We start from the raw sequence: 15481 nt of genomic DNA on the forward strand, positions 1-15481 counted from the left end.
TTTTTTTAATAAAAATTTAAACGATTACATTCTTATGGAAAATTATATTTTAAAAAATTAAAAGTTTTATCATTTAAAAAATTAAATTTTAAAATAAAGTAAAAAAAATAATTTAAATATTACTCACTTTCAACGGAGCTATATTAGATTTTTATATATTTAAAAAATTTATTAATTATTCCTTATTTCAAAATTATTTAATTAAAATATTTTTTATTTTATAAAATTAAACTTTTTAATCTTTCTATTAAATAAATTTTTATTTACCTATAATATTTCATTTAATTTTAATTATTTATTTTATTTTATTCCTCTTATTTTTTATTTTTCAATTTAAAAAATTTATTTTTTATTTTTAAAATTTCAATTTCAATGCATAAATTTTTTTTAAAAAAAATTATTTATTCATTGTATAATTTAATTTTATATACTATTTTTATTATTAAAAAGTAATTATCTCACTTAATTAGTTTATAATTTATTTATATAATTAAAATTATTTGTTAAACTATCTAAATTTAGAGAAATAAATTTTAAATATTTATAAATAAAAGTGTTTTATGATTAATTTTTATTAATTAATAAGTTTCATGGAATATTTAAATTTAAAAAATAATTTAATTTTAAAAATATAAATTTAATGAGTAATAGGTTAGATAATTTAAATTTAAAAATATTTAAATATAAATTAAGTATTATTTTTTTATAGATAATAGATTTAGATTATTTGAATATAAAAAAATGAAATTAAAATATTATTTTTATAATTAATAGGTCAAATAATTTAATTTAAAAAAATAAAATTTATTATAAATATTATATTCAATTATTATGTTTATTATTTTTTATGAGTTTAAGCATAATATTTATAATAAAATTATTTTTTTATGATAAATATTATTAAAAGTGGATTCCATACTAGAATGAGAGATAAATTATTAATCGGTTTATTATTTAATTATATTAAAAAAAAGATATATTTTTAAATATTAAAAATAAAATTATTATTAATATATTTTAATTAAAAAAATAACTTAATAAATTATAATTTAATTATAATATTTTATTATTTTTTATAAATTTTTTAAATATATATTTATTTTATATATTTTATTTTTATTAATTATTTTATTAATTCAGGATCCTCGCCTTCTATGTTTTCAATGATTGATCATGTGATGCCATATCAAAAATTTTGCTGGTGGAATTATGGTTATCACACTGCAATCATTATGTCAATAGTACGTTTTACATTTTTATTTTTTTGAAAATTTTGACTCTGCCACCCGAATTAAATTTTAAATTAATTTCCTATACTTCTTTTTTTTATAAATAATCTCAAAATTACTCATCTAAATTGAAAAATATTTTAAAAACTAAAAGTTTAAAAAATTATTTTAAATATTGATTGAAGCTAATGTGATTTACTTATATTTATTTACGTGGTGTCCGTATTAATAAAAAAATTATTATTTATTTTTTATAATATAAAAAATTATTAATTAATTTTTTATTTTTAAAAATATAATAAAATATTATTAACATTTTAATTCGCATCAAATTCTTTAAAAATATATTTAAATTTAATTTAATTTAAAAAAAAATCACCTAATTCTTGCATTGTTTAACATATAAGTCAACGCCAACCCAATAAATTTTTAATTAATTATTTCTTTTTTTTAAAAAAAAAAAAGAAAATATGTAACTTATTAATTGTTGATGACTGTCCATTTAATTAAATTAATTTAGTTATTAATATGCAAGTCAACATTTCAATAGATCTAAGTGATCACCAGTACACCCATAATTTTTTATTTCTTACTATATAATTAGGCTTATAATTAAATTTTGATAATTTTATTTTTTAAAAAAATTTGAGTTTCTATATATTTTGCAATGCAAGAAATTAAAATTAAAAATTTGAATTAATTTTTTTTTATTTTGTAAAATAAAAGGGTGATTCATGCAAATCAAATGTCCCATTATAAGTTGCAATATTACAAGTAAGAGAAGGAAAGGCAGATTGGGATTAGCTTACCAAAAGAGAAATGATTCATGAATGAACATTGCTGACACTGAAATGTTATCTGCACAAGCAACTCAGTCATTCTCATTCAATCATTTCTAATTTTTATAATCTTGATGAAAGATCACATAATCATAATTTTACATTTTGCTTTCAAATTCCACATTCATGTATGTCTCTTTGGACCTATTTCAAAATTATCTCCAGTAATTTTTAAAATAAATAAATAAGAATAACAAAAGTTGAAAGAAATGTTTCTAACTATTTTGCAATATGGTGGCTCAACTCCTTTCTTTTCAATATAGGTGACTGATATCTTATCTGCCCTAAAATCTTAGTGGTTGTTGTATAATGAAACCCTAGCTGCATTTTATCCATAATTACTGAAAGATCTTCTTAACCTTAATGTCTAAGGACTAAATAGTAAGTTGTGTTAAAATACTAATAGTAAAATTGATGAAATAACCTAAAATTATGGGATTAAATATTCTTCCTATTAATTAAAATTTCATCTATTTCAATTTTAATATATGTATGTATAATTTCAATACCTCCAAGGGGCAACGAATCAAGAATCAAATAAACCAAACGGAGCCCTTTGTTGGAGACTGCATAACACGCGCCAGGAACATTGTATGTTTCCTCGTTTAACATCTAACATTGGGATGGAGAGTGAGAACATAGCTGACAATACAGAACGACAAAGGCATTGGGATTCATGAATGAATGGCTATGGTATGGTTTGTTTCTGATCAAATGTCGCCTTCATCACACAAGAGTCTTTTGCAGTCAGGGCTCTGAAGTCAATGCCACTCACATTTATGTGTGTATATATATATATGTTCTTGTATTGGGTTCCTATAGACTTTGCTAATGGTGGCACTCATGCTTGTTGCCCAAAAATTCCAAATACAACCAATACCCTTTTCAAGTTTTGATCTTTTCTTTGTAATTCCAAAGCCGTTGGGGACATTTTCTACCTAGCCAATCACCCCATCAAAGAAAAAACAAAGAAAAGAAAAGAAAAGAAAAGAAAAGAAAAGCATAGAAATTGAGCAGCGGATATATGTTATCGTGGCACAAGTACAACAAAAGCAATACAAAACAAAAAGAAGCAAAATCAGCAAATAGCCTTTTAACACCTTCCTCACCAAGCCTTGTTTTTCACTCCTCCTCCATCTCTCTTTCTATTCTCCTCCCCAAAAAGCTCATTTCTCATTTCTTTCTTTCTTTCTCCAGTGGTTGTGGTGGTGGAGGGGAAGGAGGCGAACCTAATTGCGAAGTGAGAGAGAGAAGAACTCAGCAATGGAAACTACAACAAGACTTCAAGAAAGCAAAAACCCATCTCCAATAAACTCTCCTCGAAGCAACGGAAGCAACAACGGTGTCCAAATCCACACCCTACCTTTCTCTCCAATACCCATCTCCAGATCTGACGCTAACCCTTACCCGACAACATTTGTCCAAGCAGATACCTCTACTTTCAAACAAGTAGTTCAGATGCTAACTGGCTCTACAGAAACAGCAAAGCAAGCTTCCTCAAGAACAGCTCAAGATCCACCACCAACACCCACCTCTACTACTACAAGAAACTTCACCATCCCTCCTATCAAAAGCATGCCAAAGAAACAACAAAATAGCTTCAAGCTCTACGAAAGGAGAAACAACAACTTTAAAAACAGTCTCATGATCAACACTTTGTTGCCTAGTTTTGCAAGTAACAACTCGGTTTCAGGATTTTCGCCAAGAAACAAGCAGGAGATCTTGTCTCCAAGCTTGCTTGACTTCCCTAAGCTGACACTTAGCCCAGTAACTCCATTAACTAATGAAGATCCTTTCAACAAAAGCCCCCCATCTTTAGGGAATTCTTCGTCAGAGGAGGAGAGAGCAATAGCGGAGAAGGGATTTTACTTGCATCCATCGCCTATATCTACACCTAGAGATTCAGAACCCCAATTGCTGCCACTATTTCCAGTGACCTCACCAAAAGTTTCAGGATCTTGATTTTCTTGAAGATGGAAGAGAAAAAGGAGCTTCAGGAGTTTATGGGGTTTGGATGGTTTTGGTTTTTGAGGGAGAGGTAGTGATCTTTGGTTTAATTGTACAATCTCATCTCTCTTTTCATGATAATATATGGTTAAGTGATCTTTGTTTAGCTTCTTTCTTTCTTTTGATTCTTCTTTTTTTGTGTGTTTTTCTTCTTTAGCCTATTTCATAAATGAGGACTATTAGCCTCAGGCAATATTATTTAGGCAAATTTTCATTTTTAAGACAATATATCAGCATGGGAAAAGGAATCTTTTATTCTCAGAACTTCATTTTCTCGCTAAGTGGACTATTTTCTTGAGTTTTGCGGCTGCCTTTCCCCATGCTCGTTCCTGTGCAGAACCATCTTTCTTCTCGTGTTCCTTCTCTATATCTCTCTCTGTGTGCGTGTGACAGTACACATATCAACAGTTGACATGAATTTAATTTTTTCAAAACATGTATACTTGCACCACCCATGTTTCCTTCCAAATGTAATACGAGGGAAAATTTTCTGCTCAATCATTGTCGTAGCAGGCTACGTATATTAAAGAACAAACAATAAATTTGGCGCAGTGATATTAATGGCAAATTTGAAACTTCAACTTTCTGAAATTGCTACCAATATCTTTAACTTTGTAATTTGATCACACTGGAGAGATTCTACTTTTAGAGAAGCTTGCTCCTTGTAGCTTCTCTACCATGCTTTCTCTTTTTTAATTTTCTTTTTGAATGTATGCGTAGGATATAATATCTCTTCTGACTACTGTAGAAAATTTTAGCAGACTGAATCTTTAACATAAGATATTCTTGCAGTGGTAGCAGTACTTAGATTATTGAGTGCCCTTTTCAGTTGTGAGAATGCACATGTGGCTAAGGCTGTCAGAATTTAGGGTATCCAATAAAATGTATAAAGTGTATATGTAAGGAACTGTGAATAAAAGAAATCAATGGCACATCTCAGCTGTTTCTTTCAAGAAGGAAGGGAAGTCGTTGTCCTTTGCTACAAGCCTACAACTTTAAGCTGCTGTTCAATCATGCAGCTGCTTATTTAGTTTTCTTTTCTTTCTTTTTTTTCCTTTGTTTTTTGGGTTCAGTCTTTTTTTGACTTATAGGAGACCCGTTCTCATATGAAAAAAAAAAAGAGAGAGAGAAGAGAAAGGGAAAGTGGGACTTTGGTATGATGATGATTGAAAATGAAGGGAAAAAAGCCGAGAAAATGTGAGAAACTTTTCTTTGTTGTTTCTGTTCAATGTTTTTACTTTGTCAATGCATGAAGCTGGACTGCGTTGATGAAATAGACAAAGAACCGCCAAGCCTCCCTCTCTCTCTCTCTCTCTCTCTCTCTCCATTTTTTCCCTTACCAATTTGTTTGCAAGTTGAGAATCTTAATTTCAGAGGTTCTGTTATTTAAGATATAAATAATAGAACAGAAAAGCGAATTAAAAAAAAAAATCGATAAAAATACTAGCCGTTGATGATTAGTCTGGTGGCCAAAAGTGGAAGGATGAGATAAGCTTATGTTAAGTAGAAATAAACAATAGAACAAAATGATACCAACTTGGATTAGTCGTAATTAAATGTAATTGAAATTTTCAAAAGCAATTGAATAATAAAGTCATTTTTATAAATATCTTAATGTTTTATCTGGTTTTAAATATGCACCAAGTGGTCAGAATAATAATTAGGCAACAGAGGCTGCTTAGCGAATGTCAACACTTAATGGGTTGTTTGTTTCAATTGGTGATGATGGTTGTTTAGATAATATTTGGTGCAAAAGCTCTCCAACATCTTCACAACATTTTCTTTCAAATTACTAATGCTCCTTTTGACATTCCTCAAAAGTGCCTTGTTCTCTCGTGATGCTTTCTAGATTTTCTTCTTTTTTTTAATACCCTTTTCCTAAATAAATAAAATTTATCTACTCTGAAACGTGAAAGCAATAATGGGTTTTTGTTTTCTTTGGAAAATATTTATTATATTGTTGCGAAGAGAGACTCAAATCCAATTAGATTTCTTCACTCTCTCATCCTTTTAATGAGCGTATTGGGATCAATCTTACCAGACTGTATATACAATGATTTTATTACGAGAAACCCATTTTGATTCCTTTTCAGATGAAGCATCAAAATCAAAATATAATGAGAAAGGCTCTACATGTTGATGCAATTCAATAGAGGCAAGCAGGCCAGAATTGGACATAAGAAAGCTGACATGGTCTTTTATTTTATGCATACATTTGTGTTTCAAATCATGTCATATATAGTGTCATTACACAAATACAAGTCTGATTTCATCAGATTTCTGCAAAAGTTTTAACTGTTTTGAATCCGTGATTCTCTGGAAGCGGGGCATTTCCTGGCCGGATAGAAATCACTGCCTCCAAACCTAAAACATGGATGAAAATGCAAGGCATAGTCAGCACAAGACAAATGTAAAATTCAAAAGTCGTTGTACATAAGTATTCTAACTCCATTAACTGGACACCACTAAAGACGAATTGAGAAAACCTCCATCAATCATGCCTGGTAACACTTGGTAAAATCTAGCTTCTTCCTGACAAGAATTTCCACAGAAAAAGGATATGCTTTTCGTTTGGGTATTAAAACATCCGGGGTGACCTAAGTCTGAACATCTTAGGTCTTGTATTCATTAATTTCTAGAAGAAAAATAACTCTTCCCTTCATAGAATGCAAAGAATGCTAACAAAATAAGTCGACCAATCCGTCCCCTTTATGAATGATAGACAAAATTAGTAATTACAGTGACAGGAGCTGTATTACTCTTCCACATTATGTTTTTCAGATCAGTTGTCTAAAACTGTGTACAGGTTTTGCTATTCAGACACCCAATAAGGGCAAGAGATCATCTGTTTAAGTCGTCAAGTGAAAAGAACTCTGAGCAAAAAAATTTGAAAATCACTGGTTTCCCTAGCAACAGTCCTTTTTTCTAAAAAAGGGAGCCAGTAGTTACCTGCTCCTTTTGCAGCTACGGCTTCTTGCAAGACGTCAGTGACAAACAAAATCTCAGATGGTTTGTCAACTCCCAAAGAGTCTGAAATTTCAACATAACTGCGTGTTTCTTTTTTGTTCCTGTAAGAAATAGCGGTGAATAATGAGATGTTACTTGAGCCAAATAAAACATCTATCAGAACTGGCGTATCCACAAAGCTTACCCCACAGCAGTATCAAAAAATCCAGACAAATATTTTCTCAGATCTCCATAATTTGTCTTTCCAAATATAAGTCTCTGAGCCAATCTACTACCACTGGAATATATATACACCTGAAGCAAGAGAAAAATAGTAACCAACACCACAGAAATAACAAAAATACAAAGTAACACCAGATAAATAACATCTAATAATGTATCAAGTCAGCAAAGAAACATAGATAAAATAAAAAATACATGAATTTTATTTCCCATCCAGCAGGAACAATTAAAAATGGAAGACTATTCTTGAATTTGGCACAGCCCAAGAATTCACTATGGCAGTGGAAGATGTGGAGGATTAAGGAAGATAACCTTGATCCCCAAGGAATGCCACTTCTCCAGTGTTTCTGGTACATCATCAAAAACTACTCCTTCCAATTCATTGTTTTCAAATCCAGTTCTCCATATATGGCCCTGCAGCGTCAAATCATAAAAATATCTTAAGAGAAGCTCCACACCAGTTACAACAAAAGATACCAGACATTGTTTCTTATTACTTGTAATTGTTTCAAGGCGGTGATCTTTCGATCTGCTTTTATCATTGCTTCAACATTAGCAACCAAAGCGGCAATTACATCCTCTTTCCCTGCATCATCTGGAGGAATAGGCACAGCCCCATTAACACCTTGGGTCAGATCATCTTCAACCTGGAGAATGATTGATGAAAAATTAATAAATTCATAACAACATATTTTAAGGAGCCTGTTTTTTCTTTTTTTTTTTCAAGTACATGTTTTTGTCCGCAAATAAAAAATCAAGTGTATTCAAGTGGGGTTTTCTAGAAAGTATCAATAAGCTAAGCCCATGCTTCGAGTTGTTTCATGCCATAAATAAACTTGAACACCCAAGAAATCTGTCGGATAGGGGTAACGATTAACTCCTCAAGTCCTAATCTTAATGTTCTGCCCTGCTTTGTCAAACTTTGAGTTTCGACTCCTAACAGGAAAGGAAATAAAGCATGTCCATCAGGTAGCTTCTGTCTCGGCATCAGTTATATAAGATCCCATATGACCCATAAGCACTAAACATCCGTGTTCACTTGCTGAATTTTTTTTCTTTTTTTAGCTCAAGTGTTCAATATAAGACCCATAAACACTAAACATCCCATAAGATCTAGTATCACAAAATTCTAGTAGCTTGCATACCTTGACAAGTGTTCAATTGTTCATATAATTTAAAATTATATATTTAAGTAAAGCAACCCTTCCCAAGGCCCAAAAATATGGAATGCTTTATGCACCGGGTCAACCTTACACACGCACACGCGCGCGCGCACACACACTTACATTAAACATCATATTCTATATCAAGTATGCAAACTTACTGAAAATTGGTTAAAAGAAGTTGACTTGAAATTTTTAACGATAACCAAGTAGAGTGAACAATCAAGCTCAACTTTTTTTACTACCATACTCAGCCTAGTAATGAATAGAAAAAGAAAAACTTGACCAAATTTATTCGAGGTTCTGAGTCAATTCAAGTTCAAGTATTCTGTACCAACTCAGCTTTCCTAATTGCACCCCTATACTCAAATGAGGCAATCAAAATACATCAAACAATTTAATAGGTAGCAAGGAAGACAGAGCTAAACCTTAATCCCAAATTAGTTGGAGGTAGATTGCAATAAAAAGCATAAATAAATGTACTAGTGCAAATGGATGTCCTTCAAAATGCAGACATTCAAAACTTCCAACAAAAAATGTTCTTACTTGGGAGCGCAGCAATTTTATATCATCTTGAGTTTCTGCAGTCTCATATGTTGCATACAAATGCCTCCCAACATTATCACGGGCATATGGAAAGAGAACATCAGCAACAAATGATATGGGAGTGGTAGTCCCTTCGATGTCGAGGACAATGCAGCGCTGCAAACAAATAATTTGAAAATTGAAAATGCAAATTTGATTGCGTAAAATATTTTAATTCGCATTACAAAGCCAAGTGCATGGATCCTAAAGAAAATTACAAATGCTACAAAGCCCTGTGGCTGAGGTACAGGACTTGGCAAAAGTTAAAAAACATTAAGTATTAGTAGTATTCAGGCCAGCATTTTAGAACTTACTGGCAAAGGCTCAATTTCATGGTTTGAATCCTTCATTACCGCCTTCACAGATGTGTTCATTACATTATTACCTAGAATTCCTTTGACATTTTGAAGTGGCCCATGGCTTGGAGTAGACCAATCCAACCCCAGTTGATGAAGTTTTATTGCAGCATCAAATAGATAGTGATAACATTCAGCCTGATGGTCATCAATTAAGGAAAGCATAATGAGCTCTCTAAGGCAACAAGATGCTGAAAGAAAAATCAACCACTGGAGAAAAAAAAAGCCTAAACCAAGCATATGCTTGCACAAAAAAAAAAAGTCAGTTTAACATCATTTAAAATCATGAAATATAACTTTTGACATCAGCAATGTTCTCAAATAAGTGACCTTGTAACGCTAGTCAGTAGTGACAAAAAAGGTCCAGGAGTAAAATGCAAATTATGATATTGTATTTAGGAGAATGGATCATCATATATGTATCGGATTTCATTTTAAAAATTTTCTTAAGAAAGAATGAGGATTTGATTTAACCTTTTTTTGGAGGAAAAAAAAATTGTAGATTTCAAGGTCCTTTTGGCTTAGTGAAATAGCACCCATGATTGACATTGACCTTTCTATAGATGTAGCCTTAAACCAAGTACAGGGTAAAACCTATATAGTAACCCCAACTATATTGGAAGTAAAGATTAGTTGAAAAAATAGAGCAAAATAACACCAATAAGGTTTCTACAAACAAATTCCTTGAGGTTTTTGCTACAAATACCTTCCATAATTAACAGGATGTATAAGAAAAATTAATTTGAATTTGCAAGGGAAAAGTGCACAATTTGAAATCCCTTAACATATTTTTCAGGATGTACAATAACAACCAACACGAAAACATTAAACAAAAATGAAATCTGGAAAGCACCCTATATATGGGATGATCCGTACCCTTTAGTTTACTAAAGTTATATTCCACGTTTTGTACCACGATTTAAATGCTGTTCCCCTTCAAAATATTTGCACTTGGAATACTTCCAAAGCTATGCCCTAAACTATGCTCTTCACATTTGAAACTATCGAAATATTTATCAACAGATTGTCATGACTTTTGCTCTTTGCAACTTCTCATATGAAATACAGGCAAGAATATCCAATAACTGGATTAATCAGGCCATTCTTCACTGAAGGTTATGTTCTTGATGTTACTTCTTTTTTGGGTTTTCAATTTCTACCTTCCCACATATACTAGTGAAGGTAGAAATTGAAAACCCAAAAAAGAGAAGAAAATTTATGGATAAACATTTTGCATGAGTAACAGGCAAGAACTTGGTTCTTATCATTCAATAGGTGGGCACAAACCTGAGTTTTGGCATTGATCCACGAGTCTCCCCATACATAGATGCCATGGTTGCGAACAAGCACAGCTGTTGTTTTGGGGTAGGCTTCTATCTGAAAGCATGAATGAAGGTTCAAATATTCTAGAGCATTAAAATATATAAGAGTAACAACTACATCTAAGCCTTAATCCCAAACTAGTTGGATCAGCTAGATAGATCATTTTTCACCATTCAGCTCTGTTAAACACTAAGCCTGCATTATGGATCCTCCTATTAAAATATAATTTATGAATATTTTTACTGAATATCTCAAGGCAAAACAATTTCCTATGGAGGAAATCATTCAGCCCTCTATTACCATCTAGGTTGTCCTACAATAGAAACACGTTCATATTGGCACAATGCCAACTCAACAATACAAGGTGATACACGCATATGATCTGAAAATACAATAGCCTAATCATAGACAAGTTCCATGGCTCTATCCCACAGAGATTATTGATCATTTACTCTAACAGTATTGTTGTGTTCACCAGATGGAGATAAAAATCATATGCTAGAATCACCACATGCATTTCAGAGTCCAATTTATAACAAGAACATACAGCTTTAGCAAGAGAATCTGTTAGCTCGTTTTCATAGGCTGTATTCTCTATTATTGGTACAACAAGTTCATCATAATAGCCATGACCTTTGATTCCTTTTATCATCTCCATATGAGTAATCTGCAAATGTTAAAAAAAATGAAAGGGAAAAAAAAAAAGAAAATTGAAAATCAGAAGCAGTTGAGTTGAATATAAAAATTGCATATGCCACAATGTTGATTGTTTGAGAATAAATGAAATACGGCACAGTCTGGCCCTTTAGGACACATCAATAATAACTTATCACAAATACATCCTTTTAAAAATTTCATAGGGTGTATCACTTTATGCCCAAAGATTACAGTGAAACTGATCATGTGATACAAAACCCTCCAACATGACAGAGAACTTACAGTAAAAAAGCCATCTTTAGAAGAAGAAAAATTTTAAATTTTAGTTAATTACATAATCAATACTGTAAAAGAATAAATACAATGGATTAATGAGGATTACATTTCAAACACTTGTGAAAAATGATTCACCATTTTGAATTTATAAACCAATAAGATTTTGGAAAAATTACAAAAAGAAAATAATAATAATAATAAAGATGTCCCTAATGCCTAATATACAACTAACTTCTCTCTTTAGTAAAAGAGTAAATTAGGAAGCACTTCTCCCCCTGTCCCCCAACATTTAGCAAAATTGTATTACCCAACAACTCTACTAGATCTCTCTTGAGACGGGAATGTACATTGAAGCTATATCCTTTGTTTGGCATAATCCATTTCACAAGAAAAGAATTCAAATGAATTCTTATAAAATCATGCATGATTTCATTTTCTTTGAATATGAAAATTTTGTAAGTTTAAAAAAAATGAATTTTTCAATTCCAAACAAAAAAGTTAATAGAAAAGAAATAAATTGAATTGAATTCTTGTGAAATTTTTTATTCCAAACAGGTGAATAGTGAAAAGGAGATCATAACAAAATAACCAAAAAAAAGTTGGAAAAGAAGATTGGTAATTATCAAAATGCCACACAAACACTTACTCTGAATTCTTTTGAGGCTGGCTTGACCATTGTTACAATACAGGATTCAATACCGTGACTGTGAATAACAGCTCCTGCATTTCGCATGTCATATGCCTGGAATAAACAGAAACTTATTTTTATTTTAACATTATGAAGAATAAATTGTAAAACCAAAAAATAGAAAAATGACTAAACAAGCATCCTAATTCTTGATGTGTGTCGCAATCAATCATCTTCACATGAAGATTCAATAACCATAAACTCCATAAATAAGACAGTATTATAGCAGTACTGCACATTTAATAAGGTCATTTACAAAATTGATAAATGTATTGAGGGCAAGCAAGAACATTTGTACAAATTTCAAAGTTATAAATTAAAATAATTTTAGGACCTAGTCTCACAAACACAATTCCAATTCCAGGATTTTGTTGAATCAGTTAGCTCTCAAACATCATCAGTGTTACATGCAATCCTTAAATACAGAAAACTCAGTCCCAAACACCACTTGAAATTGATAGCTTAAAAACTGAAGTAAAATTTAAACAAAGTGAAATGTCTCATAAGAAATATATCAAGAGAGATTAACTTGTAATCTTATACCAATCTCCTTTCTTCTTTCTCAAAAGCAATCTAACATGTTCTCATCTGATTACAAAAATTCAAAAGGGGGGGGGGGGGGTTAATGATAAGAATGTGCTTGGAGCTTTGTATAGTTTTTTACGTTTCAATTAGTAATTTGTTCGAATGGATTGCAAGAAATAGAATGTAGGTCAAATGAATTTCAAAACCCAGACCTAGATATACAAAACTAAGTAATGTAAAATAGGCTGATTGTTATATTGCAATCAAACAACTCTGCCATTTTGGCGTGAGTGACTATTTGGCTCTTGGCTGCTTTCTCATTAAACTTTGTAGTCTGTAGAAACTAACGTTCTGAAATGCTTGTTAAGGCAAGTAGGGCAATATCTAGAGTTGGGCAGTCCACACAAGACAACAAGGATGTCAACCTCCACCTTAGACAACTTTCAAGTTTCCTTCTTTCTTTCCTTCATTTTGATCATGACCAAAATTGGCATAAATCTTTGTGGTCAAGAGTTTAAAGCATAATGTCCCCTTTTTGCCAACAAAATTTGGGAAACTGTTGCTGCCAAACTTAATTAGAAAAATGAGTAAGGTCTTATATTACAACCAATGAAACATCAACACCATATCATCTATCTCATACCATAATAAATTGACTAGGTAAACTATTTCAGAAATTCCATGTGCAACTGCACTCGCAATAACCCACTTCAGAACTGAATGCCACTAGAGACAAATCAACTTTCATCATTTGGTTGATATCAGGCAAAAAAAAAAGGAAAGAAAGAAAAAGACATGGTTAACTAATTATTAGCAGACAAAAGATTACGAATGAAGAAATTGCTACCTTCAAGAATAAAGGAGCACAATCAGAACATTTAGGAGGCTTGTTTGGATAAGGCTTTGGAGATGGGGAAGACAAGATATCCCCATTTGCAGCTAATACGTACATGTCTTCTGGTTCCATTCTTTCTTTCTGCACACCTGGGAAATTCCAAACAACTGAGTTTCAACAAAATATGAAGGTTAAAGCAGATTGAAACACTTATGAACATGAAAAATTTTCAGAGCCCCCATAAGCTACAAAAAATACGAACAGACATTATTTAGCTGAATAAAAAATGGCCATAAATTGCATAGACTCGTAACTAAACAATTGAGCTTGAAAAGTAGCACCTGAATTTCTACTCAGACAAAGGCTCAAAAACCATAATTTAACCGTCAGCTAGATGATCATGCCATGCATTTGAGCTCTTACTAAAGCTACGAAATGAACTGAAATAAAATAGACGCTTACAGAACTTGGCCAACAGCTAGAAAAATTTAGACCCCAGAATTCTAGCAACAAAGAAGCACTCATGCAGGCACAGATATGCAGTTTAGCAATTAATTAAATAAAGAAAAAAAAATCAAACAACATGGAAAATATATAGAACTGCCGATATTTTAATTGCAAATAACCAGTAATCAGGGACAACGGTAACACAGACAAGCGATTGAGCTGAAATAACAAATACCCCGAAATCAAAAGCCGTCAAAAGAAACAAATTTTAAACTAATCTATGCACTACATAACCAGTAATCGGACAAGACAACATTTACACAGTTATAGAGAAGGGCTTAAGTTTGGGAATAGCATAGCAATAATAACATTTACCAGAAGGGGACATAAGGATGAGCTGTTGAGGTTTAGGGATGGAGTCATCGTGGACCTTGATGGTGATGCTACCACCAGTCCCAGAGACCCATCCAAGGTTGTAGAACTGGCGGCAGAGATCAGCTATTAACACCCTCGTGTCCTTCACAGCCTTGCTCTCCAGATAGGCTTGCGATGCCACCTTCACTCCTCCTCCGTTCACCACCATTGCCGGTGCCGCGGCCGCTGCCATTGCCTGCTTTTTCAGAGAGAGAGAAAAAGAGAGAATTTTTTATTCCAGCTGAAAAAAAATGCAACCTTCTTATGTTGCTGTTGTTAGAGAGAGACAGCGGCTGCGAATTCGATTCCGTTGAAGGAGAGAAGTGATAAGCTTACTACACTTCACCGAAATGTGGGTTTCTATTGGGCCACGCGCGCTACGTGTTTAGGTGTTTGACTGTCTTTAATCTTCATAGGGCGGTGGATTTGACTGTCATTAATAGCTTTGTTTTGGGAATTTACTTTGATTTTGATTAATTATTGTAATAATTAACGCGAAAATTTAATTGCGTATTCAATACTATTAATTCAAATAAATAAAAAAATTTTACAAATGTAAATAATTCAAATGCCTCATCTATGTCTGCTTTCACATCCACATATTTAAAAATAAAATTATTTAATATTTTTTTTATTTTTTTATATTATATATTTATATTGCTCTATTATTGAAACTTTTTAGTTTAATATTATTTAATAATTCAAATTAGGTCAGTGTTTCACATCAACCATGTAATATATAATTAATGTTAAATTAAGGCATGCACCATGCTACTGTGTGTGTACATATAGAGAGAGAGAGCTAATGTGATTAGGGATTGAAGTGAAACTTTTCAAAATTTAAATTAATTTTCTTGCTGCTGGATTATTGTACATTTCTTAAATATGAAGAATTGAAGTAGTGAATGACCATTGTATTTTTAAAATTAAAAGTATTCGTTTAATCCT

General features: G+C 31.8%; 2 protein-coding genes across 2 annotated transcripts; one reads left to right on the forward strand and one right to left on the reverse strand.

The window, feature by feature from the left end:
* Positions 1 to 2976: 2976 nt before the first annotated feature.
* Positions 2977 to 4181, forward strand: LOC110602672 (VQ motif-containing protein 19). The gene has a single exon (XM_021740241.2). It carries the CDS (start codon positions 3332 to 3334, stop codon positions 4028 to 4030), a length of 699 nt encoding a protein of 232 aa, XP_021595933.1. The 5' UTR covers positions 2977 to 3331; the 3' UTR covers positions 4031 to 4181.
* A 2064-nt stretch (positions 4182 to 6245) lies between these two features.
* Positions 6246 to 14907, reverse strand: LOC110601905 (probable bifunctional methylthioribulose-1-phosphate dehydratase/enolase-phosphatase E1). Its single transcript, XM_021739300.2, has 12 exons — positions 14495 to 14907; positions 13685 to 13821; positions 12271 to 12366; positions 11239 to 11358; positions 10656 to 10745; positions 9327 to 9506; positions 8974 to 9129; positions 7762 to 7911; positions 7577 to 7678; positions 7227 to 7336; positions 7025 to 7143; positions 6246 to 6439 (listed from the first exon to the last, which is right to left on the reverse strand). Exons 1-12 carry the CDS (start codon positions 14724 to 14726, stop codon positions 6348 to 6350), a joined length of 1584 nt encoding a protein of 527 aa, XP_021594992.1. The 5' UTR covers positions 14727 to 14907; the 3' UTR covers positions 6246 to 6347.
* Between the last annotated feature and the right edge of the window lie 574 nt (positions 14908 to 15481).

Source organism: Manihot esculenta, chromosome 15 (genome assembly GCF_001659605.2).
Source record: "Manihot esculenta cultivar AM560-2 chromosome 15, M.esculenta_v8, whole genome shotgun sequence".
Taxonomy (NCBI): Eukaryota; Viridiplantae; Streptophyta; class Magnoliopsida; order Malpighiales; family Euphorbiaceae; genus Manihot; species Manihot esculenta.

Excerpts from the sequence above, each read along its gene's own strand:
- LOC110601905 (XM_021739300.2), bottom strand. The coding sequence starts at position 14,726 with ATGGCAGCGGCCGCGGCACCGGCAATGGTGGTGAACGGAGGAGGAGTG. Across the intron at positions 10,746-11,238 it reads CAGATTCTCTTGCTAAAGCT|ATAGAAGCCTACCCCAAAAC; the intron begins GTATGTTCTTGT and ends TCATGCTTTCAG. Across the intron at positions 7,337-7,576 it reads GGCATTCCTTGGGGATCAAG|GTGTATATATATTCCAGTGG; the intron begins GTTATCTTCCTT and ends CTCTTGCTTCAG.
- LOC110602672 (XM_021740241.2), top strand. The coding sequence starts at position 3,332 with ATGGAAACTACAACAAGACTTCAAGAAAGCAAAAACCCATCTCCAATA.